The 24596-nt window shown below is 39.0% G+C and overlaps 1 protein-coding gene across 3 annotated transcripts in view; it reads right to left on the bottom strand.

Annotated features, from left to right (window-relative positions):
• Positions 1-3667: 3667 nt before the first annotated feature.
• LOC140477410 (mesoderm induction early response protein 3-like) overlaps positions 3668-24596 on the bottom strand; it is an 83777-nt gene continuing 62848 nt past the window's right edge. For all 3 annotated transcript variants that reach the window (XM_072571272.1, XM_072571261.1, XM_072571251.1), the window contains 5 exons: positions 24033-24114; positions 23230-23324; positions 19309-19436; positions 15818-15960; positions 3668-7820 (listed from right to left, as the gene is read on the bottom strand). In XM_072571272.1, coding sequence (XP_072427373.1) covers positions 7360-7820; positions 15818-15960; positions 19309-19436; positions 23230-23324; positions 24033-24114 — 909 coding nt within the window. In that variant the 3' untranslated portion in view covers positions 3668-7359. The remainder of the gene's footprint in view (positions 7821-15817; positions 15961-19308; positions 19437-23229; positions 23325-24032; positions 24115-24596) is intronic.

The following is a 24596-nucleotide window of genomic DNA, read 5'->3' as shown; positions in this document are numbered from 1 at the left end:
TTTTGTGTTTCATACACAAGAACACCCAGATCCCTAAATGCTGCACTTGTTTAGAATCTTTCCCCATTTCATAGTCTATCGTTGATACATTAATTTTCATCTGCCAAGTTTTTGCCCACTATCAACCTATCTATATCCCTTGCAGATCCTTTAGTTTCTCATTGCAATGTGCCCGCTCACTTATTTTGATATTAGCAGCAAATTTGGATATATTAGAGTCTGCTCCCTCAGAGTCATTAACATAGATAATAAATAATTGAGGCCCTAGGTTTGACCCTGGAGACTGCTCTCCACTAGTTGCCTCTTCCCAACCTGAAAAAGATCCATTAATTACAATAACAAATCCTCAATCCATGCTAATTACCCCAATACAGTAGAACACCAGGGTGTCTTATTAATGAGGTTTGGATCACCAGACTTTACACATTGAGCAACTTTACAAGGTAGGGGAAGTCTGCAGCCAGTCCAGAAACTAAAGAATCAAGTGAGATAAAATATTCCAAATGTTAGAATAATACAATTGCTTAATGTCATCTGCTAAGGTAATGAACAGAAAAGGTAAAAAGAGCAACACGTGAATGGAGTAAGTGTGGAGTGAAGAATTATCACTATAGGAGTCATACCAGGCTCAAAACATTAACTTTTCTTCTCTCTTCACAAATGCTGCCAGACTTGCTGAGTTTCTCCAGCACAGCTTGTTTCAGATGTCCACCGTCTACAGTATTTTGCCTTTAACTGCATCCAACCAATGCAGAATAGCAATCAGAGTGCATATTGTGCTCAAACAGTAGAATACACATCAAAGGAAGTGATGATCAAACTGGGTGGTTCATATTAAGCGCTGTTCGTGGTTCTGCTCACTGTAACGTTAGGGAGATATTCAAACACTGAAGGCAGTGTAAGGAAGAAGGCTGCTCATACCTTCAAAGATCCAAGTTATGAGCAAAGAAAGAAGAAACTTGACCCCCCCTCAGCATTGAAAGATGGTGATCCTTGGAGGCGTATGCAATTGCAAAGTATGAAAAATGATATTTAAGACAAGGCAAATTTAGACTTTATATTAAGATCTTTACATTGGATTCTGTGTGGATGGCAGCTTAGTTTATTGCAGGCAAAGAGCTCATCTTTTAAGAATCAAGTAGACATTGCCAACTATTTTGCTATTAAACCAATTAAAAAGGTGCCCAAACTACTGCCTGCAAAGACATCACAAACTCATCTTTCTTGAATCAGTATATTTTGCCATTACTATTTTCAGTTATAGGCCACTGTTTCCCACTTGAAATCACATTTATTGCAAACAACTCCTACATTGATACAAATTAAAGCTTAAGAAAATTTGCGGTGTGAGCAAATGCTAAAATTGCCTGCAGTTCAAATAAGGATTAAAATTAACTAGAAACTTTCATCTTTAAAATCAAGCTTGTATTGTTCGGAGTGCAAGGTGAAAATCCTGGACAACACTTTTTTTCAGCTCCTACATGATACTGGATTATTAATGGAAGACATGTGAGGTGTATCCATCCTTTTTACAGCACTAAGTACCGCATTTGGGTAAATTTACATGTCCCAGAGTTTTTTTTGAAAAGTATAAGGAGGTGAAGTTCACAAAGTCACAGGGAGTAAAGATGAGAGCGGGTAATGTGCGTAAAGAGCTTGTTGTTAAATGAGTAGCTTGCAAAGATTCTTGAGTGGGTTTGTGGGTCAGATCAGGAAGGCAGTCATTACATCAATGTGAAAGATTAGGGGATCAATTATATACAGTCAGAGCTGCACAGCATGGAAACAGACCCTTCGGTGCAACCCGTCCATGCCGACCAGATATCCCAACCCAATCTAGTCCCACCTGCCAGTACCCGGCCCATATCCCTCCAAACCCTTCCTATTCATATACCCATCCATATGCCTCTTAAATGTTGCAATTGTACCAGACTCCACCACAGCCTCTGGCAGCTCATTCCATGCATCTACCACCCTCTTTGTGAAAACTTAGCCTCGTTGGTCTCTTTTATATCTTTCCCCTCTCACCCTAAACCTATGCCCTCCAGTTCTGGATTCCCCGACCCCAGGGAAAAGACTTTGCCTATTTATCTATCCATGCCCGATTGTGTAAACCTCCATAAGGTCACCTCTCAACCCCCAACAGTCCAGGGAAAACAGCCCCAGCCTGTTCAGCCTCTCCCTATAGCTCAAATCCTCCAACCCTGGCAACTTCCTTGTAAATCTTTTCTGAACCCTTTCAAGTTTCACATCATCTTTCTGATAGGAAAGAGACCAGAATTGCACGCAATATTCCAACAGTGGCATAACCAATGTCCTGTACAGCCACAACATGACCTCCCAACTCCTGTACTCAATACTCTGATCAATAAAGGAAAGCATACCAAACGCCTTCTTCACTATCCTATCTACCTGCGACTCCACTTTCAAGGAGCTATGAACCTGCACTCCAAGGTCTCTCTGTTCAGCCACACTCCCTAGGACCTTACCATTGTATAAGTCCTGCTAAGATTTGCTTTCCCAACATGCAGCGCCTCACATTTATCTGAATTAAACTCCATCTGCTACTTCTCAACCCATTGCCTCATCTGGTCCAGATCCTGTTATAATCTGAGGTAACCCTCTTCGTTGTCCACTAATCTCCAATTTTGGTGTCAACTGCAAACTTACTAATTGTACCTTTTATGCTCACATCCAAATCATTTATGTAAATGACAAAAAGTAGAGGACCAAGCACCGATCCTTGTGGCACTCCACTGGTCACAGGCCTCCAGTCTGAAAAACCCTCCACCACCACCCTCTGTCTTCTACCTTTGAGCCAGTTCTACCTCCATGGTTAACTAGGAGTTGCACCTTTTTCTTTCTTAATATCCAGACACATTAAGTCAAAACCTCTGATCTCCCTGACTCTAAGTTAATTGGGAGGCTTCTTTGGAATCAGGGGAATTACGAATCAGAACTTCAAACTTTCCAGGCAAACTTCCAAGGTTTCCTCACATTGTATCTTTCAGGGTATGTCCTGTCTCCAATTATCCACAGACTGAAAGATGTGGATCAATATTTCTGAAAGACATAATATAATGGGTGGGTTCTCCTTTAAACTGTTTAAATGGCTACAGAACATCAAAGTTAGGTAGGACATTAATTTCAAATACCAGCGAGTCACAGGACTAAGCTCCTTGGCCACAAAAATATATTTCTGGTGCAAAACCATTGAAAATTGCAAATACTGCCTTGCAATAGCCATTCAATCGATCCATCAATTAATGCATTATATTGATTTTAAAAAAGAGGTTGAGTAGTTTATAGATAAAGCTTTTAAAAATATCACAACTTCAGACACAAGCCTTCAAATATATTAGGAAATATGGTTCTGGTTATAAAGGTGCTAAGACCATGTTACCCTAAGACTGTGAAATAACACTCAGCATTTCAATGGAGCTCTCTGTATTAGTGAGAGCCCACCATCTTGTAACAGCGGCAATGAACTGTAATACTTAATTGTGCATATTCTCTGGTGATCAAGCAGATTTTTCTACTACACTTCTGATCAAAAACATCAGATTTTGCTTGGGTTTCTTAAAGTAATTTAGAACATTACATCATATTCCTGTGGGTAAGTTTTAAAACACTGTATTCCTCATATCAACTTTGAAGTTACACTTGATTAAAATAAAGATGAGACTTCCAGACCTTTTATTTCTGGAATGGTGTACACCACATATCAAGATACAACACAAGTACAAAATAATGCTGAACAAAAACCTTCAATGTTTATATACAAATATTAAAATCAAATGCAACATTAGAATATTCCCCTTGAATACCTTCAAAAGTAAATGCTGTCTTGATTGTCACTAATTAGCCCATATTTTTTCACTGGCAGTTCTACTAACTCTGAAACAATATAGAAGAGGAGCTGTAGCACCATTTCTTCAAAACAGCATTGCTGGTGTTTTTATTTTACCAAAACATTTTCATCAGTATAGATCACCAATACCATGTTGTTCACAATTTTTTCACATAGTACAACCGCACTTTTGTGTTAATGTATCAATTTTTCAGATGTCTGTTACAATTGCAATAGTTAGAATGTCAATTAGTCACTATTTGTCATTCAATAAGTTTAATTTAGACTACAGACTTCAGTTAAAAATAAATATTATGAAGCTTGAAATATTTGCAGTAGTTATCTATCCTCAGCCAATAAGAAAAATTGCACAATTTTAAATGACCTAATTGTATGCACTTTGCTATCTTTAAGCCGTATTCAGCTTTCAATTAAATGGAATTTATATCAGGAAATTAAATATTTAGACTAGTGAGAAAAAGCTTCACCTTCATTGTGAAGTATTGCTATATTCTTTACAGTACCTGTTACACTTCCAAACAAATTAGTATATGAACTGACTTCTCAACATGGAAATGGAACACACAATCTTTGGCCAGCATTTTAAACAGACCCAACAATAAACAGCAAGATCTGCTAAACCCCAGTGGTTTAAAATGATGAGATCCTCATTTAGAAAGAATAAACCAAACAATGTTTCATGGCACTAAATATTGGGGACTATGTCTATTATATGATGAAATTGTACATAATTATATTCAAATTATGGTCCTCTTTAGTATGAACACAAGAAATTTACAAAATTCTAAAATAGCATTTCCCAACAAGTATTTGGTTTTAATTTTGGTAAGTTGCCAGTATCATATACATCGCAATGATCTTGGTTTAGCATATGTTGATGAACCTTTTGCTTAACATGTCAAAACACAATTCTGAAAAAAAGTAAGAATTAAGTTGATAGCAAATAATCAATAATAGACCTGACTAAATGGTTGAAAAGTAGTTTAAATTTTAGTCTATTTGGCAAAAACACCAAACAATGCTTTTAAACAAATTGCATTATTCAGTCAGAAGAGTTAATCAATACAATTGGCAAGACAATACATATCCAATAAGGATTTGTGGCTCTTTATTTTTTTTAAAAAATCACAAGCAAATCAGTTCTAGGAAATTTTAAATTAAACCCTGTAATAAAATCACACACTTCTGTTTACCAAGGGAACTTACAAAGTCTGAATGCATAGTTAAATTCTGTATTTATAATGCACTAGGAATGGTTTTCAAAATTTCAGAAAGTGCAACTGATGTGAGTGATCAGTCATAAACCTGTGTGAACATTACTACAGACTAGCCTTTGCAAATCCACAGTCACACAAATATATAAATGAAGGGATATGTATAGCATTTCCACAAATACATGACTAGTTCAGTTAACATTAAGAAAAAAACTCACAAAAGACAAATGCATAGATCAGCACATAAACACAGCTACAAGAAGCTGATGACTTGGATTACAATTTCACGCAATACTGGCAAGAGCCAAGGCTACCCGTTACTTCTGTGTCTTGTACCTTTATGCCATTCTGTATCATCTCAGAACCTAAAGCTTTGTCTATCATACAAGATTCCTGCATTAAAAAACTGAAAGACCATTAGATTATGGCTGTACAGTTAAACACATCTACATAGAAAAATCAACCAATCTCTCAAACCATAGTATCTATTTTTCAGCATTTAGAATGCTAACTCGGCCAACCTTCAAAATAATTAGATACAAATTCATTTTTTTAAAAAGAGATTGCGAAGAGTATGGGTGGGATAAAGAGGATAGATACTCTTTTCAGACAGAATATAAATATTTACAATATGTGAAAGCAGTTCATCATGTTGTGTATCCAAATTACTTGGCCTCCTTCACATCTTCATTCCCTTGCACAATCAGTAAAACTTTTCTCAAATACGATACAGTAAAACCCTGGAATTTTAACATTACTAAAGAAATCTAAAGGCAACTATCTGACAGGGATTAATATCTTGATATAGCCATAACTGCATTTTTCAATAGTGTCAAATCCAGAGACCCACAGAACAAATTTAATTTTGGACAATAATGGCCTACAATGCAAAATTAGAAACTTGAGGAAGAGGAGGTGTGCAGATAATAGAAAAAGTTACACTATGAAATATGACTGTGTGTACTGTAAATATGCAAAAATACTTATATATTTAAGGATGCTAAGCTTTTCCTACTTCTAAATAAGAAACTTCCCAAGACGCCTTAATCAGCAGCTGCCAATTTCCAGCAATTTTACACACAAATGCACCTACTTCAGGATTTGTAAAAATGGATACTAAGTATCTCTAATCAGTACTAATTACTATAATCCAACATTGAACAGTTGCTTCTTGCTTCAGTCTAACAAATGTTTTATTTCAAAACCTTTATCTTCACAGTCACATTTACAACAGACTAAAAAAATTGGAATGCACTGGGGAGGAGATAACTTCAATCTGGCTCATCAAGGTTTTGCTGTATTATATAGATATGGACACATTATTTTGTACAAAACACAATGAACTGCTGCAGAAATTTGGCTAGACTGTCAAATTAGAATTGTGTTTAAAAGTGGCAAGTCCCAAGCGGTGTGAAAACAGTTTCAGCTGCCCCAGGAAATCTCATAAGATATACAATGCACTGCGCAGTTTGAGATACACTATAATACAATCTTTTAAGTCTTTAAAAAAAATAAACATCCATATACAATTATCACAAAATTCAATATTTAATCTAATCAATAAAAGCTTGAAGAGTTTTTAAGCACACAGAAATCTGGCAGTAGTTGCAACCCGTTTACAGATGGCAGCCATGCCCAACTCTTGCGAGACAATTGCATGTCTGTAGGCTTCCTCCCACTTGTACATCATCCAGCAATCTTCGTCCAAAGGATGCACTCACGGCACTGTAAACTGAAGTGCTCTGCTTTAAGTCAATGGATGAGAGAAGGCTCTATTCATGCAGGTCTTTGCACTGATAGGCGCAGTTCACTTCTAAAATGCTACATTAGCCAGGGACAAGGCTAGGTACCTGTAAACATTAATATTCCTCTGTACCCACTACTGTCACAGTAGTGTGGACTCATGGAAGCCATTTCTGTTGTTTCAGATTCCCAATGTTGGTTTCAGGAGGTGAAATGCTTCCTTTGTCTACTGGCTACAAAGGAGATGCAATGGCTTGAGACTTCAAGACTGCATCATAAAGTTCAATTTTAAGTCCCCAATTCTGCTATGTGAACATAATCTCTGAAATTTCTATGTTATTAGGGACTGAAAATAAATGGCTATTTAACTCTTGAGAAATCAAGATTAGGTTCAATAAGTAAAAAGACATCACTGATGTCATAGTAAAAAAATTCAAACTTCCAGTGAATGACTGAACAAACTTGATGGCTCACCCACCAAGCTCACTGTTACTGCATACCACCATTCCAGAAGAAGTTTCAATGCAGAAGTCACTCTGATTGTAGAGCTGTGTGCTGGTGTAGTGCATGGGGATTGATGAAGCCATTTGCTTCACTACCAGACAAGCTGCTAAAATCTGCAACGGAAACAGACATTTTGGCACTAGTGATGTGATGCGTACGATTCTCGAAATCCACACCCAGGTTATTTACAGAAACGTCATTGATAAAAGATTCTTGAACAGCAATCCCCATTTTCAATCTCTTTGCAGGTCTTTCAGATTCGTCGTTGCACATGCTTATCTGGTTTAAATCAGAATGGTAGAATCCAGTCTCAAATAAATTTAGACAGTCTGTGTCACCATTTGTAGGCAAACCAAGTGACTCTTCTATTAAAACAGGCACATGGGTAGTTGGTCCCTTTGAGTGTAAACTGTCCAATGGAGGAAAATTATAGGAATCCAAACAGTTTACTTCTGCCACACCGCATGCTGTATCAACACTGGTCAGTGCTAAAAGAGAAGTAAAATATTAATTTCCTTTAAATTCATAAATATGATCTAAAATAGCTTAATAGTTTAATAATTTTAATCTGTAAAAATAGAAACAAAGAATACAAGAGCTACTCGAATCTAATGTACAGATATGCATGGACCTGTTCCCGACAGACAGAACATATACCATTATGCCTCTTTCAATTTAAGAAAACAGCTGACAATTACTTTCCGGTTCATTTCCTAGGGAAATACTTTGAAAAATGATCTATGAGGATTTAAATCTAAACAAAGCTCAACAGTTAAGCGACAGTCATCATTTAATTGGTGCATTCAACATGGTAATGCTTCTACCAATCCACTTGCCATTCAATCAGCATTCTCTTCTCACGCAGTATAAAAATGTTACTTTCCCTTTATACTGGTAATTTTTTGCAAACTATCCTGAGAAGCACAAGGCAGAAAAGCATTGACAAAACGTGTTTTGCAAACAGTACCATTTACAGAACAGTCATAACATTAAACACCTTAACTGGAGTATGATGTCTCGTTCTGTTTTAGGAAGGGTGTGATAACATTCGTGAGAGTCAGAAAACAAGGATGAGGATCTGCTTCTTGGCCTAAGTAACTTAAATTACTAAGACAGATTTGAGAAGTTGAGGCTGTTTTCTTTGTAAAGGAGTGAAAGTTGATTTGATAGATATATTCAAAATCATTAGGATTTGAACAGAACAGAAGAGAAAAAAATTGTTCCCATTGGCGTTCATGGGAGACTGGTTAGCAAGGTTAGATCTCATGGAATACAGGGAGAACCTTGTATTTGGATACAGAACTGGCTCAAAGGTGGAAGACAGAGGGTGGTGGTGGAGGGTTGTTGTTCAGACTGGAGGTCTGTGACCAGTGGAGTGCCACAAGGATCGGTGCTGAGTCCACTACTTTTCATCATTTACATAAATGATCTAGATGTGAGCATAAAAGGTACAGGCAGTAAGTTTGCAGATGTCACCAAAATTGAAGATGTAGTGGACAGCAAAGAAGGTTACCTCAGATTACAACAGGATCTTGATCAGATGAGCCAGTGGGCTGAGAAGTGGCAGATGGAGTTTAATTTAGATAAATGCGAGGTGCTGCATTTTGGGAAAGCAAATCTTACCAGGACTTATACACTTAATGGTAAGGTCCTAGGGAGTGTTGCTGAACAAAGAGACCTTGGAGTGCAGGTCCATACTCCTTGAAAGTGGAGTCGCAGGTAGATAGGATAGTGAAGGCGGCATTTGGTATGCTTTCCTTTATTGGTCAGAGTATTGAGTACAGGAGTTGGGAGGTCATGTTGCGGCTGTACAGGACATTGGTTAGGCCACTTTTGGAATATTGCATTCAATTCCAGTCTCCCTCATATCGGAAGGATATTGTGAAACTTCAAAGGGTTCGGAAAAGATTTACAAGGATGTTGCCAGAATTGGAGGATTTGAGCTAGAGGGAGAGGTTGAATAGGCTAGGGCTGTTTTGCCTGGAGAGTTGGAGGCCGAGGGGTGACCTTATAGAGGATTATAAAATCTTGAGGGGCATGGATAGGAGAAATAGACAAAGTCTCTTCCCTGGGGTCGAGGAGTCCAGAACTAGAGGGCATAGGTTTAGGGTGAGAGGGGAAGATATAAAAGAGACCTAAGTGGCAACTTTTTCACGCAGAGGGTGGTACATGCGTGGAATGAGCTGCCAGAGGAAGTGGTGGAGGCCAGTACAAATACAACATTTAAAAGGTATCTGGATGGATATTTGAATAGGAAGGGTTTAGAGGAATATGGGCCAGGTACTGGCAGGTGAGACTAGATTGGGTTGGGATATCTGGTTGGCATGAACATATTGGACCGAAGGGTCTGTTTCCGTGCTGTACCTCTCTATGACTCTATGGTCAAAGGATCGAAACAGGAGAACATAAATTTAAGGTAACTGGCAGAAGACAAAACACAGACAGAAGGAGCAATCTTTTCATGCAGCAAGTGGTTAGGACCTAGAATGCATTAGGTTCAAGAAAGGTTTCTAACATAATTATTATTTGAAAAGATAGAATGCACAGGGTTAAGGGACGGAAAAGTATTACTGAGACAAAGACATTTTGTCAAAGTTTTGCACTCATCAGGACAATTCACAAGAAATTCAAAGAGAAAACCAATGTTTACATTGCATGAAAGAAGAGTACCATTAAAACACACTGTCCTCTAATGCAGAACTTATGTTGGCTTTTTCTTTCACTTTTCACTTAATTCACAAAACTAAAAGAAAAAGTTTCAACAATAATCTGTTTTTTTATGAATACTCAAATTCAATACAACTAAACAAATATTTGTCAGAAAACGTGGGATATGCACAAAATACATGGCTCTTCCAATATGCTGAATGACCTTCAAGGTCTATCCCTCAGGAATAGAAGCCTGATGTACTAATCTCCTCTCAATCTCACCCTTGGAAGCAAGAAGCACAATGTGTAATGCAAACTTTCCATGCCCAGATCCATATACATATGCCACAAGTCATAGAAATGTACAGCATAGAAACAGACCCTTTGGTCCAACCCGTCCACGCCCACTAGATATCCCAACCCAATCGAGTTCCACCTGCCAGCATGCGGTCCATATCCCTTCAAACCCTTCCTATTCATATACTCATCCAAATGCCTCTTAAATGTTGCAATTGTACCAGCCTCCACTACATCCTCTGACAGCTCATTCCACACACTTACCAACCTCTGTGTGAAAAAGTTGCCCCTTAGGTCTCTTTTATATCTTTCTCCACCCCACCCTAAACCTCCTCCCTCTCGTTCTGGACTCCCCCACCCCAGGGAAAAGATTGTGTTTATTTATTCTATCCATGCCCCTCATAATTTTATAAACCCCTATAAGGTCACCCCTTAGCCTCTGACACTCCAGAGAAAACACCCCTATCTTATTCAACCTCTCCCTATAGCTCAAACCCTCCAAACCTGGCAACATCCTTGTAAATCTTTCTTGAACCCTTTCAACTTTCACAACATCCTTCTGATAGGAGGGAGACCAGAACTGCACACAATATTCCAAAAGTGGCCTAACCAATGTCCTGTACAGCCACAACATGACCTCCCAACTCCTGTACTGAACACTCTGACCAATAAAGGAAAGCATACCAAATGCCTTCTTCACTGTCCTATCTACCTGCGACTCCACTTTCCAAGAGCTATGAACCTGCACTCCAAGATCTCTTTGTTCAGCAACACTCCCCAGAACCTAACCATGAAGTGCATAAGTCCTGCTAAGATTTGCTTTTTTTTGGGAGCAAATTTTTGTATATATTCTAGCCTTCTTGTTATAGCCTAACATTTCATAGTTTTTAATATTTTTTACATCTGACAGCTTTATTTTACTGTCTTTTATAAATGTTACTCTCCCTAATCTAGCATAACACTGTGGAACACAAATGTCACTCATACATGTGTATATTTTTAACATATGTTCTGGACATAAATTCAAATGTTCTTCTGCCAATTCAGTTTAGAAACATAGTACTTAGGCCACACAGGCCTGCTCTGCCATTCAATATAATGACTGATCACCCAACTCAGTACCCTGTTCCTGCTTTCTCCCTTTTAGTCTGAAAATGTGTATTTATATCTTTCTTGAAAGTATTCAATATTTTGGCCTCAACAGTTCCCTTTGGCAGAGAAGTCCACAGGCTCACAACTTTCCGAGTGAAGAAATTTCTTGTCATCTCTGTTCTAAAAGGCTTACTCCTCATCCTTAGAATGTGACCCTTTGTTCTGGACTCCCCAACCTTCATGCATCCTGAAGAAGGGCTTATGCCTGAAACATCGATTCTCCTGCTCCTTCGATGCTGCCTGGCCTGCTGTGTTTTTCCAGCATCACATTTTTCAACTTCATGCATCCACCCTATCACACCCTGTTAGAATGTTACAGATTGCTATGAAATGGCTCTTCGTTCTTCTAAACTCCTAACATACTCCTAACTGATATACAATTGCACTCTGGTTCACAGGATGGCAAGGCTAGTGTACAATCTGGTAAACCTGCTTTGCACTCCCCCAATAGCCATAACATTGTTGCTCAGATAAGACGACCAAAACTGCACACAATATTCCAGATGTGGTCTTACCAATGCCCGTACAGTTGTAACAAGACATCCCTGCTCCTGTACTCAACATTGTTTTGCTGTGAAGGCCAATATATAAGGCGAGTTTTTTTTCACTGCCTGTGGCATCTTCACGCTTACTTTCAGCAAGGACACCCAGGTCTTGTCACACCTCCCCATCTTAGTCTGTCACCACTTAATAATCTGTCTGATTACATTTGCTACCAAACTGGATAATCTCATATTTATCCATATTGTACTGCATCTGCATATGACGGATTCTAGTATCTTCCCAATTCCAATACTGAGCTAATTCCATCATTCCATAATTCACTATTTTCTCTCTGCCTCCCTTCTTAAATAGTGGGATTAGGTTAGCTACCCTTCAATCCATTGGAACTGTTCCAGAGTCTACAGAACTTTGGAAGGTGACCACTAGCACATCTACCACACCTGAAGCCAATCCCTTAAGTACTCAGGGATAAAGGTTTTCAGCTCCTTGGGATATATCAGCTTTTACTCCTGCTGGTTTCCCCAATACCATTTTTCCACAAATACAACTTTTTCTTTCAAATCCTTCTCCCTATTAGACGGAGTTCCCCATATTTCTGGAATGATATTTATATTTTCCTTTGTGAAGACAGAACTTAAGTGTGAACTTAATTAGTCTGCATCTCTTCATTCTTGATTATGAATTACCATGTTTCAGACTGTATGGACTTCATACCATCATAATTTCCTTTATTTAAATTGAGGAGCCTAGTCTAAGAAACATCATTCTCCATCTGTGAAGAATTCAATACAATTGTGGTCACTCTTCCTTAATGGCCCAACTAGATTGTCAATTATTCCTTCCTCATTACACAATACCCAGTCAAGAATGGCCTTTTCTCTGGTTTGTTTCTCAACACATTGATACATAAAACCATAATCTATACACTCCATGAATTCCTCTTCTATTGCTACGGATTTGATTTGCCTAATTACATGCAGATTGAAGTCACCCATAATAGCTGGATCTTTCTGATTTTTATCTCTAATCTCCTTTTTAATGCCTTTGCAAATATTACTACATTTTGGGTCTATATACAGACCCTATATTTTTTCTGCCCCTATGTTTCTAAGCTGAGTCCCTTCTAGATTCTACTTCAGAGCCGATATCCCCTATCACAGTCACTTCTTTTTAAATCAACAGTGCTACACCATCTCCTTTTCCTTTTTGTCAGTCTTCCTAAAACCTGAAACCCCTCAAAATTCAGTCCTATTCTTGGTCACCCTGGAGCCATATCTCTCTAACCTTCACTATATCATACCCACTTAGAGATCGGAGAGATCTGGGAGAGTTTACAGTGACCAAGTTAATTCAAAGGATTCTTGCCAGTGTTTTGCATTTCAATTATTGATCTTTTCACATTTTAGGCTTTGCTAAAACACTTTTCACAAACACTAGTGATATCCTATTGTACTATCTGCAGAACAGGATTTAATTCAAAAAGCTGAACTACTATTTTAATGCTATCACTTAAAACTGCAGCATTGTCACATCATTTCAAAATTCCAATGTATTAAATGTTGTGTAACTGCTAAAAAAAGGTTTTCTGGATTTATGGGAACAGGCTTTTTTCAGACTAAAATGCACTGGACAACTTTAAAAACAACGGTCATACAAACTGTAGCAAGTGTAAAGTGCTCAGAAAACCAACAATTCTACAAAGAAATAAAACCATGGGGATGAAAGTGGTTCATCAATAAAAAAGTCAAACCTTTTTACACGAAAATTTTAGTACATATTATAGTGCAAAGTGACATAGACAGTGTTGTGCAAGGGGTCAAAGAACTCTCCAACAACTTTCAAAAATCTGTGTTGACATGCAAATATTTCTGCGGCACATCAAATGGTTACGTGAGGTGGAGGGGAGAAGGAAAGGTGGTGGGACGACAAAGGATAGGCAACAAGGGCAGCAAAGCAGCAGGTTTCATTGCACATTTCCCTCTCTCAATTTATAGCTTGTCAGATAAAAGTCTGCCTTCCTGCTTTTGCGACCAAACTGGATAATCTCACATTTTTCTACATTATACTGCTATGTATTTGCCCACTTAGCTAGTTCAAATGAAGAATCTCTGCATCCACCTCACAGCACATTGCCCATCCAGTTTTGGGTCATCTACAAATCTGGAGATATTACAATTAGTTCCTTCATCTAAATCATTATATATACATTGTGAATAACTGGGGTCTGGTACAGATTCCTGCGGCACCCCCAGTCAATACTTGCTATTCAAAAAAAAAAGACCTGTTTACTCCTACTGTTTCCAGTGTGCCAACCAGTTTTCTACACATCTCAACACACTACCTCCAATCCACGTGTTTTCATTTTCCACTCTGATTTCTAATGTAGGACTCTTGTCAAAAGCTTTCTGTAAGTCAAATAAACAATATTCACTAGTTTCCCCTCATCAAATTCTACTAGTTACATCCCTCAAAAGAACTCCAGTAGATAATGTCAAGCACGATTTCCCTTTTGTAAATTTATGCAGGCTCTGTCTGATCCTGCCACTGTTTTCCAAATACACAGTAACTAAATCTGTGAAATGATCTCTCGCATTTGCCCCATTACTGATGGCAGGCTGACTGATCTATAATTCCCTGCTTACTCACTACACCCCTTATTAAACAGAGCTACCCTCCAAGTTATAGGAACTGTTCCAGAGTCTATAGATTCATTGAAAATGACCATCAGTGAATCCACTATTTCTATGCCCACTGGGATATGGATTATCTGGCTCTGGGGATTTTTTCAGCCTTCAATTCCATCAATTTCCCCAAAACCATTTCTTTATCAATACTGATTTTCTTCACTTACTCCTACTCAAGTCTGCATTCCCCAACATTTCTGGTACGTTATTTATATTGTCCTTTGTGAACACAGAACCAAAGTATGTATTTAGTTGCTCAGGCATTTCTTTGCTCCCCACTGTAAACGTGGAGAAGTATAAAATTACTCACTTTGGTGGGAAATAGAAAACATTTCTTCAACATTGAGAAGTGACAAGTGTTGCACTTCAAAGGGATTTTCATGTTCACGTCACTGGAAGCTAACATGCAGGTTCAGCAAGTAATTGAGAAACCAAGTGGTATGTAGGCCTTTGTTAAAAGAGAATTTTAGTATAGGAATAAAAATGCTTTATTGTAATTATATAAAGCTTTGGTGAAACCACACAAAGTAATGCGTGCAGTTTTGGCTCCGTGGCTAGCACTGCTGCCTCAGTGCCAGGGACCCAGGTTTGATTCCCGCCTCAGACGTCTGCCTGTGTAGAGTGTGCACATTCTCCCGTGCCTGCGTAGGTTTCCTCTGGGTGCTACGGTTTATTCTCACCTGTGCAGGTCAGGTGAACTGGTCATGCTAAATTACCCATTGTGTTAGGTGCATTAGTCAGGGGTAAATATAGGGTAGGGGAATGGGTCTGGGTTGGTTACTCTTCGGCAGGTCATTGTGGACTTGTTGGGCCAAATGGTCTGTTTCCATACTGTAGGGAATCTAATCTTTCCAATCCTGAGGGCAGGAGGGACTGTATGATTTTCAATGCCCCTATCTTTCCAGCTAAAATGTTTAAAAAGGTTATTTTGTCCTACAGCATAAATCCACTTACTTTGTGAGATTAAGGGATTGACCTGGATTGAGATCTCAATTTAATAAATTCTGAACCGAAACATCAATATTCTTTCATTATCATCAGATTGTTACCATGTATATCCAGAAAGACAAAATCTTGATCATTAGGTATACTAGGTCTTCTCCCATTTACCATAATAAAATCTCACAGTTACACTTTTAAGTATTTTGAATCCTCAGCCTTGAATTTTTATGAAAGCACTAAATGTGAACAGCTCTTACCAGCAAACTCATGTCCAGAACTCATTAGATTGTGATCAGAAATGGTTTCAGGTCTGTTGACTGAAGAACAGATGGATGGAGAATGCACTGATCGACTTAACATTCCCATTTCAGCCTCATCTACCAGACGATCCATGTAATCCCTGAAAAGAGATATCTTATTGTTAAACAGGGTGTTATAGTTTAAAGTGCATTGAAATACAGACTTGATAATTCCTGAATATAAGGACACAATAGACTCACTTAACTGACAGATGGTATTTAGAACTACATTGCAAAGTGAAGTACCAAAAGGAATATTTATTCTTTTAGTTTGCCCCCTCATTTTATAAAGTCCATCCTTTTGAAGGTCTGTATAAGAATATTTTATTGATTTAAGAGACATCAAGACAATATTTGACAGAGTCCAGAGCATCAGGGAGCTCTAGCAAAATTGAAGTCACCAGAACTGGGGGCGGTAGGGAGATAAAATTCTCCCACTTGGTAGTGTCATACCTAATACATACAAAACTAGTTGCACTTGTGAGAAGCCAGTCCTTTTAGCACCAGATCATCACTGCTGGACTTTCTCAGGAGTAGTGTCCAAACATGTGACGTCCACTTAAAATGAACAACAGACGCATGAGAACACACTTGCAAAAAAAAACCAAAACCTGCAGATGCTGAAAATCTAAAACAAAACGAGAACGCTGCAGAAACTCAACAAGTCTGGCAGTATCCGCAGAGGGAGAATCAGAATTAACTTTTCAAGTCCAGTATAATTCTTCTTCAAAACTGCCACCTGCATTAACCTCTCCAAGTCATTCACTATCCTGAATTGGAAGGGCAATGTCTTCCCCACATGGTCACTTGGTCAAAACTTTGGAACACCTTCCCTCGCAGCATAATTGTGGCTCACCACCCAACTCAGAACAATAAATATTGATCATGCGTTGATCATTTATGGAATGTATTGCCTGGAAATGCAGTGCAGGCTGATTCAATTGAGACAGTAAAGAGGTCATTGTTACAGGGCATAACAGCACGGAAACAGACCCTTCAGTCCAACTTGCCTATACAGAACATAGATCTTAAATTAATTAATTGTGTCCCACTTGCGAGCATTTGGCCCATATCCCACTAAACCCTGCCTATGTATGTACCCATCCAGATATCCCTCAACCATGTAACCATTCAAATATAAATTTTAGTACTGAATGTCAATTGGCTATTCAACATAGATGGATATTCACAGCACAGGTTGAAGGTTCAAAATAGATGTTTAACCACAAACTTTCAACTTGTGTCACTTGATGTTGCTAGGGTGACGCAACCATGACTGGTCTTACCTTTCTGAAATTCTGCTATATGAAGACATTTAAAGTTTGGGATATTTTATTACATTCAAGCAATCTATGCAAATTGTTGTTTCCTCTACTAAGGATTGGGAGGCCAAGATCACTTTACCCATTACACTCTAGCTGACATTTACCAGTACAAGAGAGATTTCAGATAGCTCACATACCCCGTCTCAATAGTGCTACACTGCACTGAACTGCATTTTTAGCCAATGTTATCATGGAAGCGCACCTTTTTGGAATCAAAGTTTACAAACAAAGATACTTGATGATTATCTTGAGAAAAAAAGAATGTGCAAAGGTATGGGGAGAAAGCTGGAGACTGGTTCAAGGTAATGATGCTCTTTTGATAAGTAGTTGCTGACACAATGGGCCAGATGGCTTCCTTCTGCAACATAGCAATTCTGTGATGCCAGTGAAGTTCAGATTCCAAGATGAAGGTATTGTCTTAGGAAGAAATACTGAACAGACTGAAGTTTAGGGAAATGAGATGTGATCTTACTGAACTATAAGGATTCACTTAACAGCTAAAGAATTAAGTGGATGTTTTGGGATCCATCACCGTAATGAAAAAAAATATGATGCAAATTGACACTGTTCTCAATTTTCCAGGACTACGGGAATCTATTGTACTGTGTGTGCGTGCATGCTTGCAAACAGGTGGTGGGGGAAAGAGAGAAGTGGTGCCCAGACCTCAGGGACACAGTTGACAAACTACAGGTTCTCCCATTTAAGATAGAGATGGGGAGAAGTTTCTCTTTCAGAAGATCATTTTCTGTGGAATCCTCTTCAAAGAGTGCGGTGCTGGAAAAGCACAGCCACTCAGGCAGCATCCGAGGAGCAGGAGAATCGTCGTTTTGAGCACGGGTTTAGATTAGATTAGATTACTTAGATTAGATTACTTACAGTGTGGAAACAGGCCCTTCGGCCCAACAAGTCCACACCGCCCCGCCGAAGCGTAACCCACCCATACACCTACATCTACCCCTTACCTAACACTACGGGCAATTTAGCATGGCCAATTCACCTAACCTGCACATCTTTGGACTGTGGGAGGAAACCGGAGCACCCGGAGGAAACCCACGCAGACACGGGGAGAACGTGCAAACTCCACACAGTCAGTCGCCTGAGGCGGGAATTGAACCCGGGTCTCAAGCGCTGTGAGGCAGCAGTGCTAACCACTGTGCCACTTTGTAAAGCTTTTCTCAATATCTATTGGCCCAAAACTGAATTTAAGGCCAAAACTTGATCAGAGTAGACCACTTCTCATTACAAGATCATGTGGAGTCGGGGCTGTTCATCTGAATGTGTTCAGGATCTTGCTTGGGAGATTTTTAACTGACAAGGTGCTCACACAGGAAAGCAGAGTTAAAGCAGTGGTCAGAATGCCATTGTTTTTTTTAAAAACAGAATGGCAGAGCAGGCTTGAGGGGTAGAATAGGCTACACCTACTTCAAATTCGTGTCATGTGCTCTACAGTTCCCCATTACAGTGCATCAGCCAATTTGACCTTTTCTGGCAGATTGCCCATAGTTTTAATCTCCAGATTTAAAGAAAAATATACTCACATTGGAGGCATACAGCAAAGATTCATGAGACTGATAACCAAGATAAAATGATAGTTCTAAAATGAGGGACTAAGTAAATTGCAGATGTCTTCACGCAATCTCTTGGAGAACTCAAGATTTTGAAGGGACTTTACAAAATTGCACAAAGGTTGCTTCGCCCTGGCCAGGGAAGCCACAAAACAGGGGTGTGGCACAATCTCAAGAAAAGAAAACAATTTATCATTTGGGGAGAAAATAAAGAGATATTTGTTCAAGTGGGTGCAAATCTTTAGAACTATCTAACCAATAAAGTTGAGGACACTATCATTGAGTAAAATTAAGACAGAGATATGACAACGGGTGTTAGAGTTGGACAGGAAAGGTACATCAATTCTGGTAACATTCAGTAGTGACAGAACAAGCTTGAGTCGCCAGATAATCTACTCCTGTTCTTTTTCTTATGTTTGGACACAGTAAAGTTGTGAATTAACTTGGCTAAAGTACTTAGGAGTAACCAACGTACTAATATTATTTGGAGTCATTCAACACCATTCAGCTCCATCTTAAACCATCTGCCCAGTAGCACAAACAACTGTTGTCTACTCACGTAACTCCAGGATGAAGATTGTACCTCTTCTTCCCAAACCTGGTTTGCTGTGCAAAGTAATCATATCTTTCTGATTTCTTCCACATATAGTAAAAAGCCACACACTCGCCCACCGTTCGACTCTTGACCTAAGAACAGAAACAAATACCTTGAATAGAGATGGAAACCGAAGATACGTTCAGAACAAGGCTCTTTTTCCAAGACTAGCTTCATGCTTCAACAAATGAAATGCAAATAAATCTCAGTTAAAAGATGTTAAATTTAAAAGTTGTCACGTTTCATTCACCACCCAAAATATTCTTGAATAGGTGGGCAACAAGGACAGTTTATATCGATTTCCTTCATGCGTGTAATTCAGTGCGTCAGCCATGGCAGAATTCTTGTTTTCAGTCATGAGATCATGGGTTTATGTCTCACTCTATCACAAAGCTGACACTTACAGTATACCATGAGTGAAGGAGTACTGGACTGTTAGAGATGCCATCTTGCAGATGTAATATTAAACCAAGTCCAACCTGCTATCCCAGATGGATGCAGAGAATCGAATCATACTATTATGAAGTAGAGTAGGCTATTCCTGCCCAGGCCAATATTTAGCCATTAAACACAACTGCAAGAAAACACATCTGCTCATTACCACATTGCTATTAATACAAAATTTCTGCATTCAAACCTTGACTTGCTAGATCTGAAATGGCTGTGTCTAAATACAGGAACAGTTACTTCAGAAATCAGCAAGCTGCTTAGAGTTAAGAATTTCCTTTGTTTACTACTTATTTTAACATTTGGAGGGGAAAGTCTGAAAAAGAACTACTTTTCTTACATGTTTGTTCACACAATCAAGAAAAAAAATTAGTCTGTGTGGCATCATTTTTAGTGGGTGGAAAAGCTGGTTTTATGGTGTGCCTGGTTGATTGCTATGGATTTACCTCATGGAATACAGAGAGAACTCGCCACTTGGATACAGAACTGACTCAAAGGTAGAAGACACAGGGTGGTGGTGGTGGACGGTTATCTTTCAGACTGGAGGCCTGTGACCAGTGGACTGCGACAAGGATCAGTGCTGGGTCCTCTACTTTTTGTCATTAATTTAAATGATTTGGATGTGAGCATAAGAGGCATAGTTAATAAGTTTGCAGATGACACCAAAATTGGAGGTGCAGTGGACAGCGAAGAAGGTTACCTCAGATTACAACAGGACCTTGAGCAGATGGGTGAATGGGCTGAGAAGTGGCAGATAGAGTTTAATTCGATAAATGTGAGGTGCTGTATTTTGGCAAAGCAAATCTTAGCAGGGCTTATACAGTTAATGGTAAGGTCCTGAACAAAGAGATCTTGGAGTGCAGGTTCATAGCTCCTTGAAGTGCAGGTAGATAGGATAGTGAAGGCGGCATTTGGTATGCTTTCCTTTATTGGTCAGAGTATTGAGTACAGGAGTTGGGAGGTCATGTTGCGGCTGTACAGGACATTGGTTAGGCCACTGTTGGAATATTGCGTGCAATTCTGGTCTCCTTCCTATCAGAAAGATGTTGTGAAACTTGAAAGGGCTCAGAAAAGATTTACAAGGATGTTGCCAGAGTTGGAGGATTCGAGCTATAGGGAGAGGTTAAATAGGCTAGGGCTATTTTCCCTGGAGCGTCACAGGCTGAGGGGTAACCTTATAGAGGTTTATAAAATCATGAGGGGCATGGACAGGTTAAATAGACATGATCTTTTTCCTGGGGTGGGAAAATCCAGAACTGGAGGGCATAGGTTTAGGATGAGAAGGGAAAGATATAAAAGGAACCTAAGGGGCAAGCTTTTCACTCAGAGGGCGGTGGGTATGGAATGTGCTGCAAGAGGAAGTAGTAGAGGCTGGTACAATTGCAACATTTAAAAGGCATCTGGATAGGTATATGAATAGGAAGGGTTTGGAGGGAAATGGGCCAGGTGCTGACAGGTGGGACGAGATTGGGATGGGTTATCTGGTCAGCATGGACGAGTTGGACCAAAGGGTCTGTTTCTGTGCTGTACATCTCTATGACTATGACTCTCATGAAAAGAGACTTTGCCTTTTGGATTTCTCCACATTTCTTCATTGGCAAAACATAGGAGTCCAACTTACAGGCCCTGAGATTGGGTTTCAGATCATTTTTCTAACAGTTTGGGGATATCCAATGATGAGAATACCTCTGCTCAGCTTGCTGTAGAACACCACTTTTGTCACAGGCAACATTTTCTGTGTGAATAACACAGTCAACCAAATGAATCTGAGCTGAAGTAAACATGAATTAGACACCAGGTATGCAACACAAGAACTTGGGCATTAGGGATTGTGTCCTTCTCCTTCCCCTTCATACTGCACATAGATCTTAAGCAGCAACGGTGAAACAATTCTGGTTATATCATGGGACACTGCAAGATTGCCCATTTCTCAATCAGACAAGTCACAAGGGGTCATCATTTGAAACAAACTCCCTGCTCTTTCCAAAGCCTGTGGGGAAGTCTGCTAAATGTTCAGCTGAGTTTCACCCAAGAATGGGAGACTTCATCATCCAATAGGCTATTGTAGCAGAGGATATTGCCAAGATAGTAGAACCTTGGAAGTGACTGGAGGTGTATCGATTGTCACTTATAAAATGTTATCTTGGCATTTTAAGCCAGCAGAATGTTGGTAAAATTGACTTTTTTTCAGACACAATTGTATGGCTGATGTATATGGAGGCTTGGACAAAGAAATCAACAAGCAACCGGATGTCTTTCAGCATGTGCGATATAAAAGCAGAGTCATCAGCAAACAAGAGTTCACTTCACAGCTGTCTATGGATTATTTTCCCCTCCACAAGCCAAGGGCCTTTGCAGATTGAAGAGTTTGCTGACTGTCCTGAACAGAGTGCAAGGAATATCACGTCTCACAAACTAGATTGAATCTAGTAAGGAAGTAACCAAAAAGATGGATGAGGGCAGAGCGGTAAACATTATATACACAGACTTTAGTAAAGCCTTTAACAATAAAGTTAGATCACATGGGATGGTGACGGAGGTTGTTTTTCGGACTGGAGGCTTGTGACCAGTGGTGTTTTACAGGGATCAGTACTGGGTCCACTTTTGTTCGTCATTCATATGAACGACTTGGATGAGGATACAGGAGGCGTGGTTAGTAAGTTTGCAGATGACACCAAAATTGGTGGAATAGTGGACAGAGAAGAATTGGGTCAATGGACTGAAGAGTGACAAATGGAGTTTAATGTGGATAAATGCGAGACTTATTTTGATAAAACAAACAAGGACAAGACTTATACAGTTAATGGTGGCCCTGGGTAATGTTGAAGAACATACAGGCTCCCCCACAATATTATGAATACCCCAATCAAATCTTTCAGACTCCTCTCCTCCATACCCTGAGGAAGTCTTGCAGAGATCTCCTGCAGCAAAGAAAACTGACTTATAATTAACACAACCATTTTCCTTTGTGTCAGGTACAATTCCAATCAGAAAGATTTTCCAAATTCCCACTGATTACAGCTTTCATAAGGCATCTTGATGTCATACTCAGTCAAATACTACCTTGTTCACTAAGGTCAGTTCACCCTCACTTCCCTTCTTCAGTTCAACTTTTTTATCCATGTTTGGACCAAGAATGTAATGAAGCCGGGGCTGAGTGGGTCTAGTAGAAGTCAAACTGAGCCTTGATGAGCAAGTTATTGTTGAATTATGTATTACTTGGTCATGCTATTGGTGACCCTTTCACTACTTGCTGATAAGTCAGAATGGACTTATGAGCAATAACTGGGTAGATTGATTGGTCTTACTTCTTGTGAACAGGATATACTTAGACAATTTTCTACACTGCCAGGTCAATGCCAGTATTGTAACTGGCAGATCTAATTAAATAATCCTAAACACAATTTAAGCTCTAATGTACCCACAAATCTATCTTACCTTATTTGCCTGTATTTGGTGAAAATCTTTACCGTAGAGTCGAAGTGCAAGTTCAAAGTTTCTGCACTCTTCTTCTGTCCAAGCAGACTGTTCATCTACGGATTATGTAAACTGGAATTAGGATCACGGAATACAACATGCCACAAGTGCTACATTTTTAAGTTCCAAGCAGATTATTGGGCTGGATTTTGTGTTCAACTTCTACAATTCAACAATTTAGCATTTATAGCTGGTTTTCAAGAGAGCTGTGCGCAAAGTTACAGCAACCTTTGTGGCATTTATATTCCCGTGTGGATCATAGCTTAATATAGTGCCGTGGCAAGAATTTTTCCAAGGGTCCAGCAACAGGGATATAAACTCAGAATAAGCAGCCAATTGCATCGAAGTATTTTCACTGACAACAAAGCCAGGAAAATAATACAATTAATTAAATAGTTTAACTTCAAAGTTTCACGCACTGAAGATTACTTGATTATGAAACTAAAATATTAATTTTTAAAATGTGCCCATTTGTTAAAAAAATTACAATAGCTTCGCTTTTCAAGAAGTTTAGGCACAATTAAAGAATTATCAGTTACTATAAACCAAGTCAGATCTCATTCAACAAGGTGGACCTTGACAATTTTTTAAAATTGGAATTTTTATACAGCAAAGAGGAATTTTTACTAATTCCAATTGTTTAGGAATTGAACTCAGAATGTGAAAATGCATCCTACAGAAGAACACAGAATTAGTGACAACTGCTTATGGATTTCATATATAGGTATGAACTCCCAAAACTGCTGTTACTTTTGGGCCCTTACCTCGTGTTGCCTTTATATTTGAGTGGTAACTTCCAAGTGCCTCCTTAACAACATAGTTACATTTTAGAAGTTCATACAGTGCCTGGAAAGAGTTAAAATAAAAGTATTAAATCCACATACAGAACAACTTACTATTAACCTAGAGCAACATTGGCAGAAGTTTCTGGGTGTAATTGAGGACACAGTACACAGGTTCAACCCAAAGAAAAGAAAGACTATCTGGGGAGGGCTTAAGACAGCCATGGCTGACAAAGGAAGTCAGGAAATGTATCAAAGAAAAAGAGAGAGCCTATAAAGTGGCCAAGAGCGCTGGGAAATCAGAAGATTGTGGAGACTACACAAACAGAGGATAACAAAGAGAGAAATAAGTAAATAGAGGATCAAATACGCAGGTAAGCTAGCCAGTAATATTAGAAATGACAGTACAAGTTTCTTTCAATACGTAAGAAACAAAGGAGAGGCAAAAGTAGAAATTGGGCTGCTCCAAATTGATGCTGGAAGGCTAGTGCTGGGAGATAAGGAAACAGCTGAAGAACTTAACAAACACTTTGTGTCAGTCTTCAC

This window comes from Chiloscyllium punctatum, chromosome 1, assembly GCF_047496795.1.
Source record: "Chiloscyllium punctatum isolate Juve2018m chromosome 1, sChiPun1.3, whole genome shotgun sequence".
NCBI lineage: Eukaryota > Metazoa > Chordata > Chondrichthyes > Orectolobiformes > Hemiscylliidae > Chiloscyllium > Chiloscyllium punctatum.
Note: the sequence above shows the minus strand (reverse complement) of the source record. Positions and strands in the feature narration are given on the sequence as shown.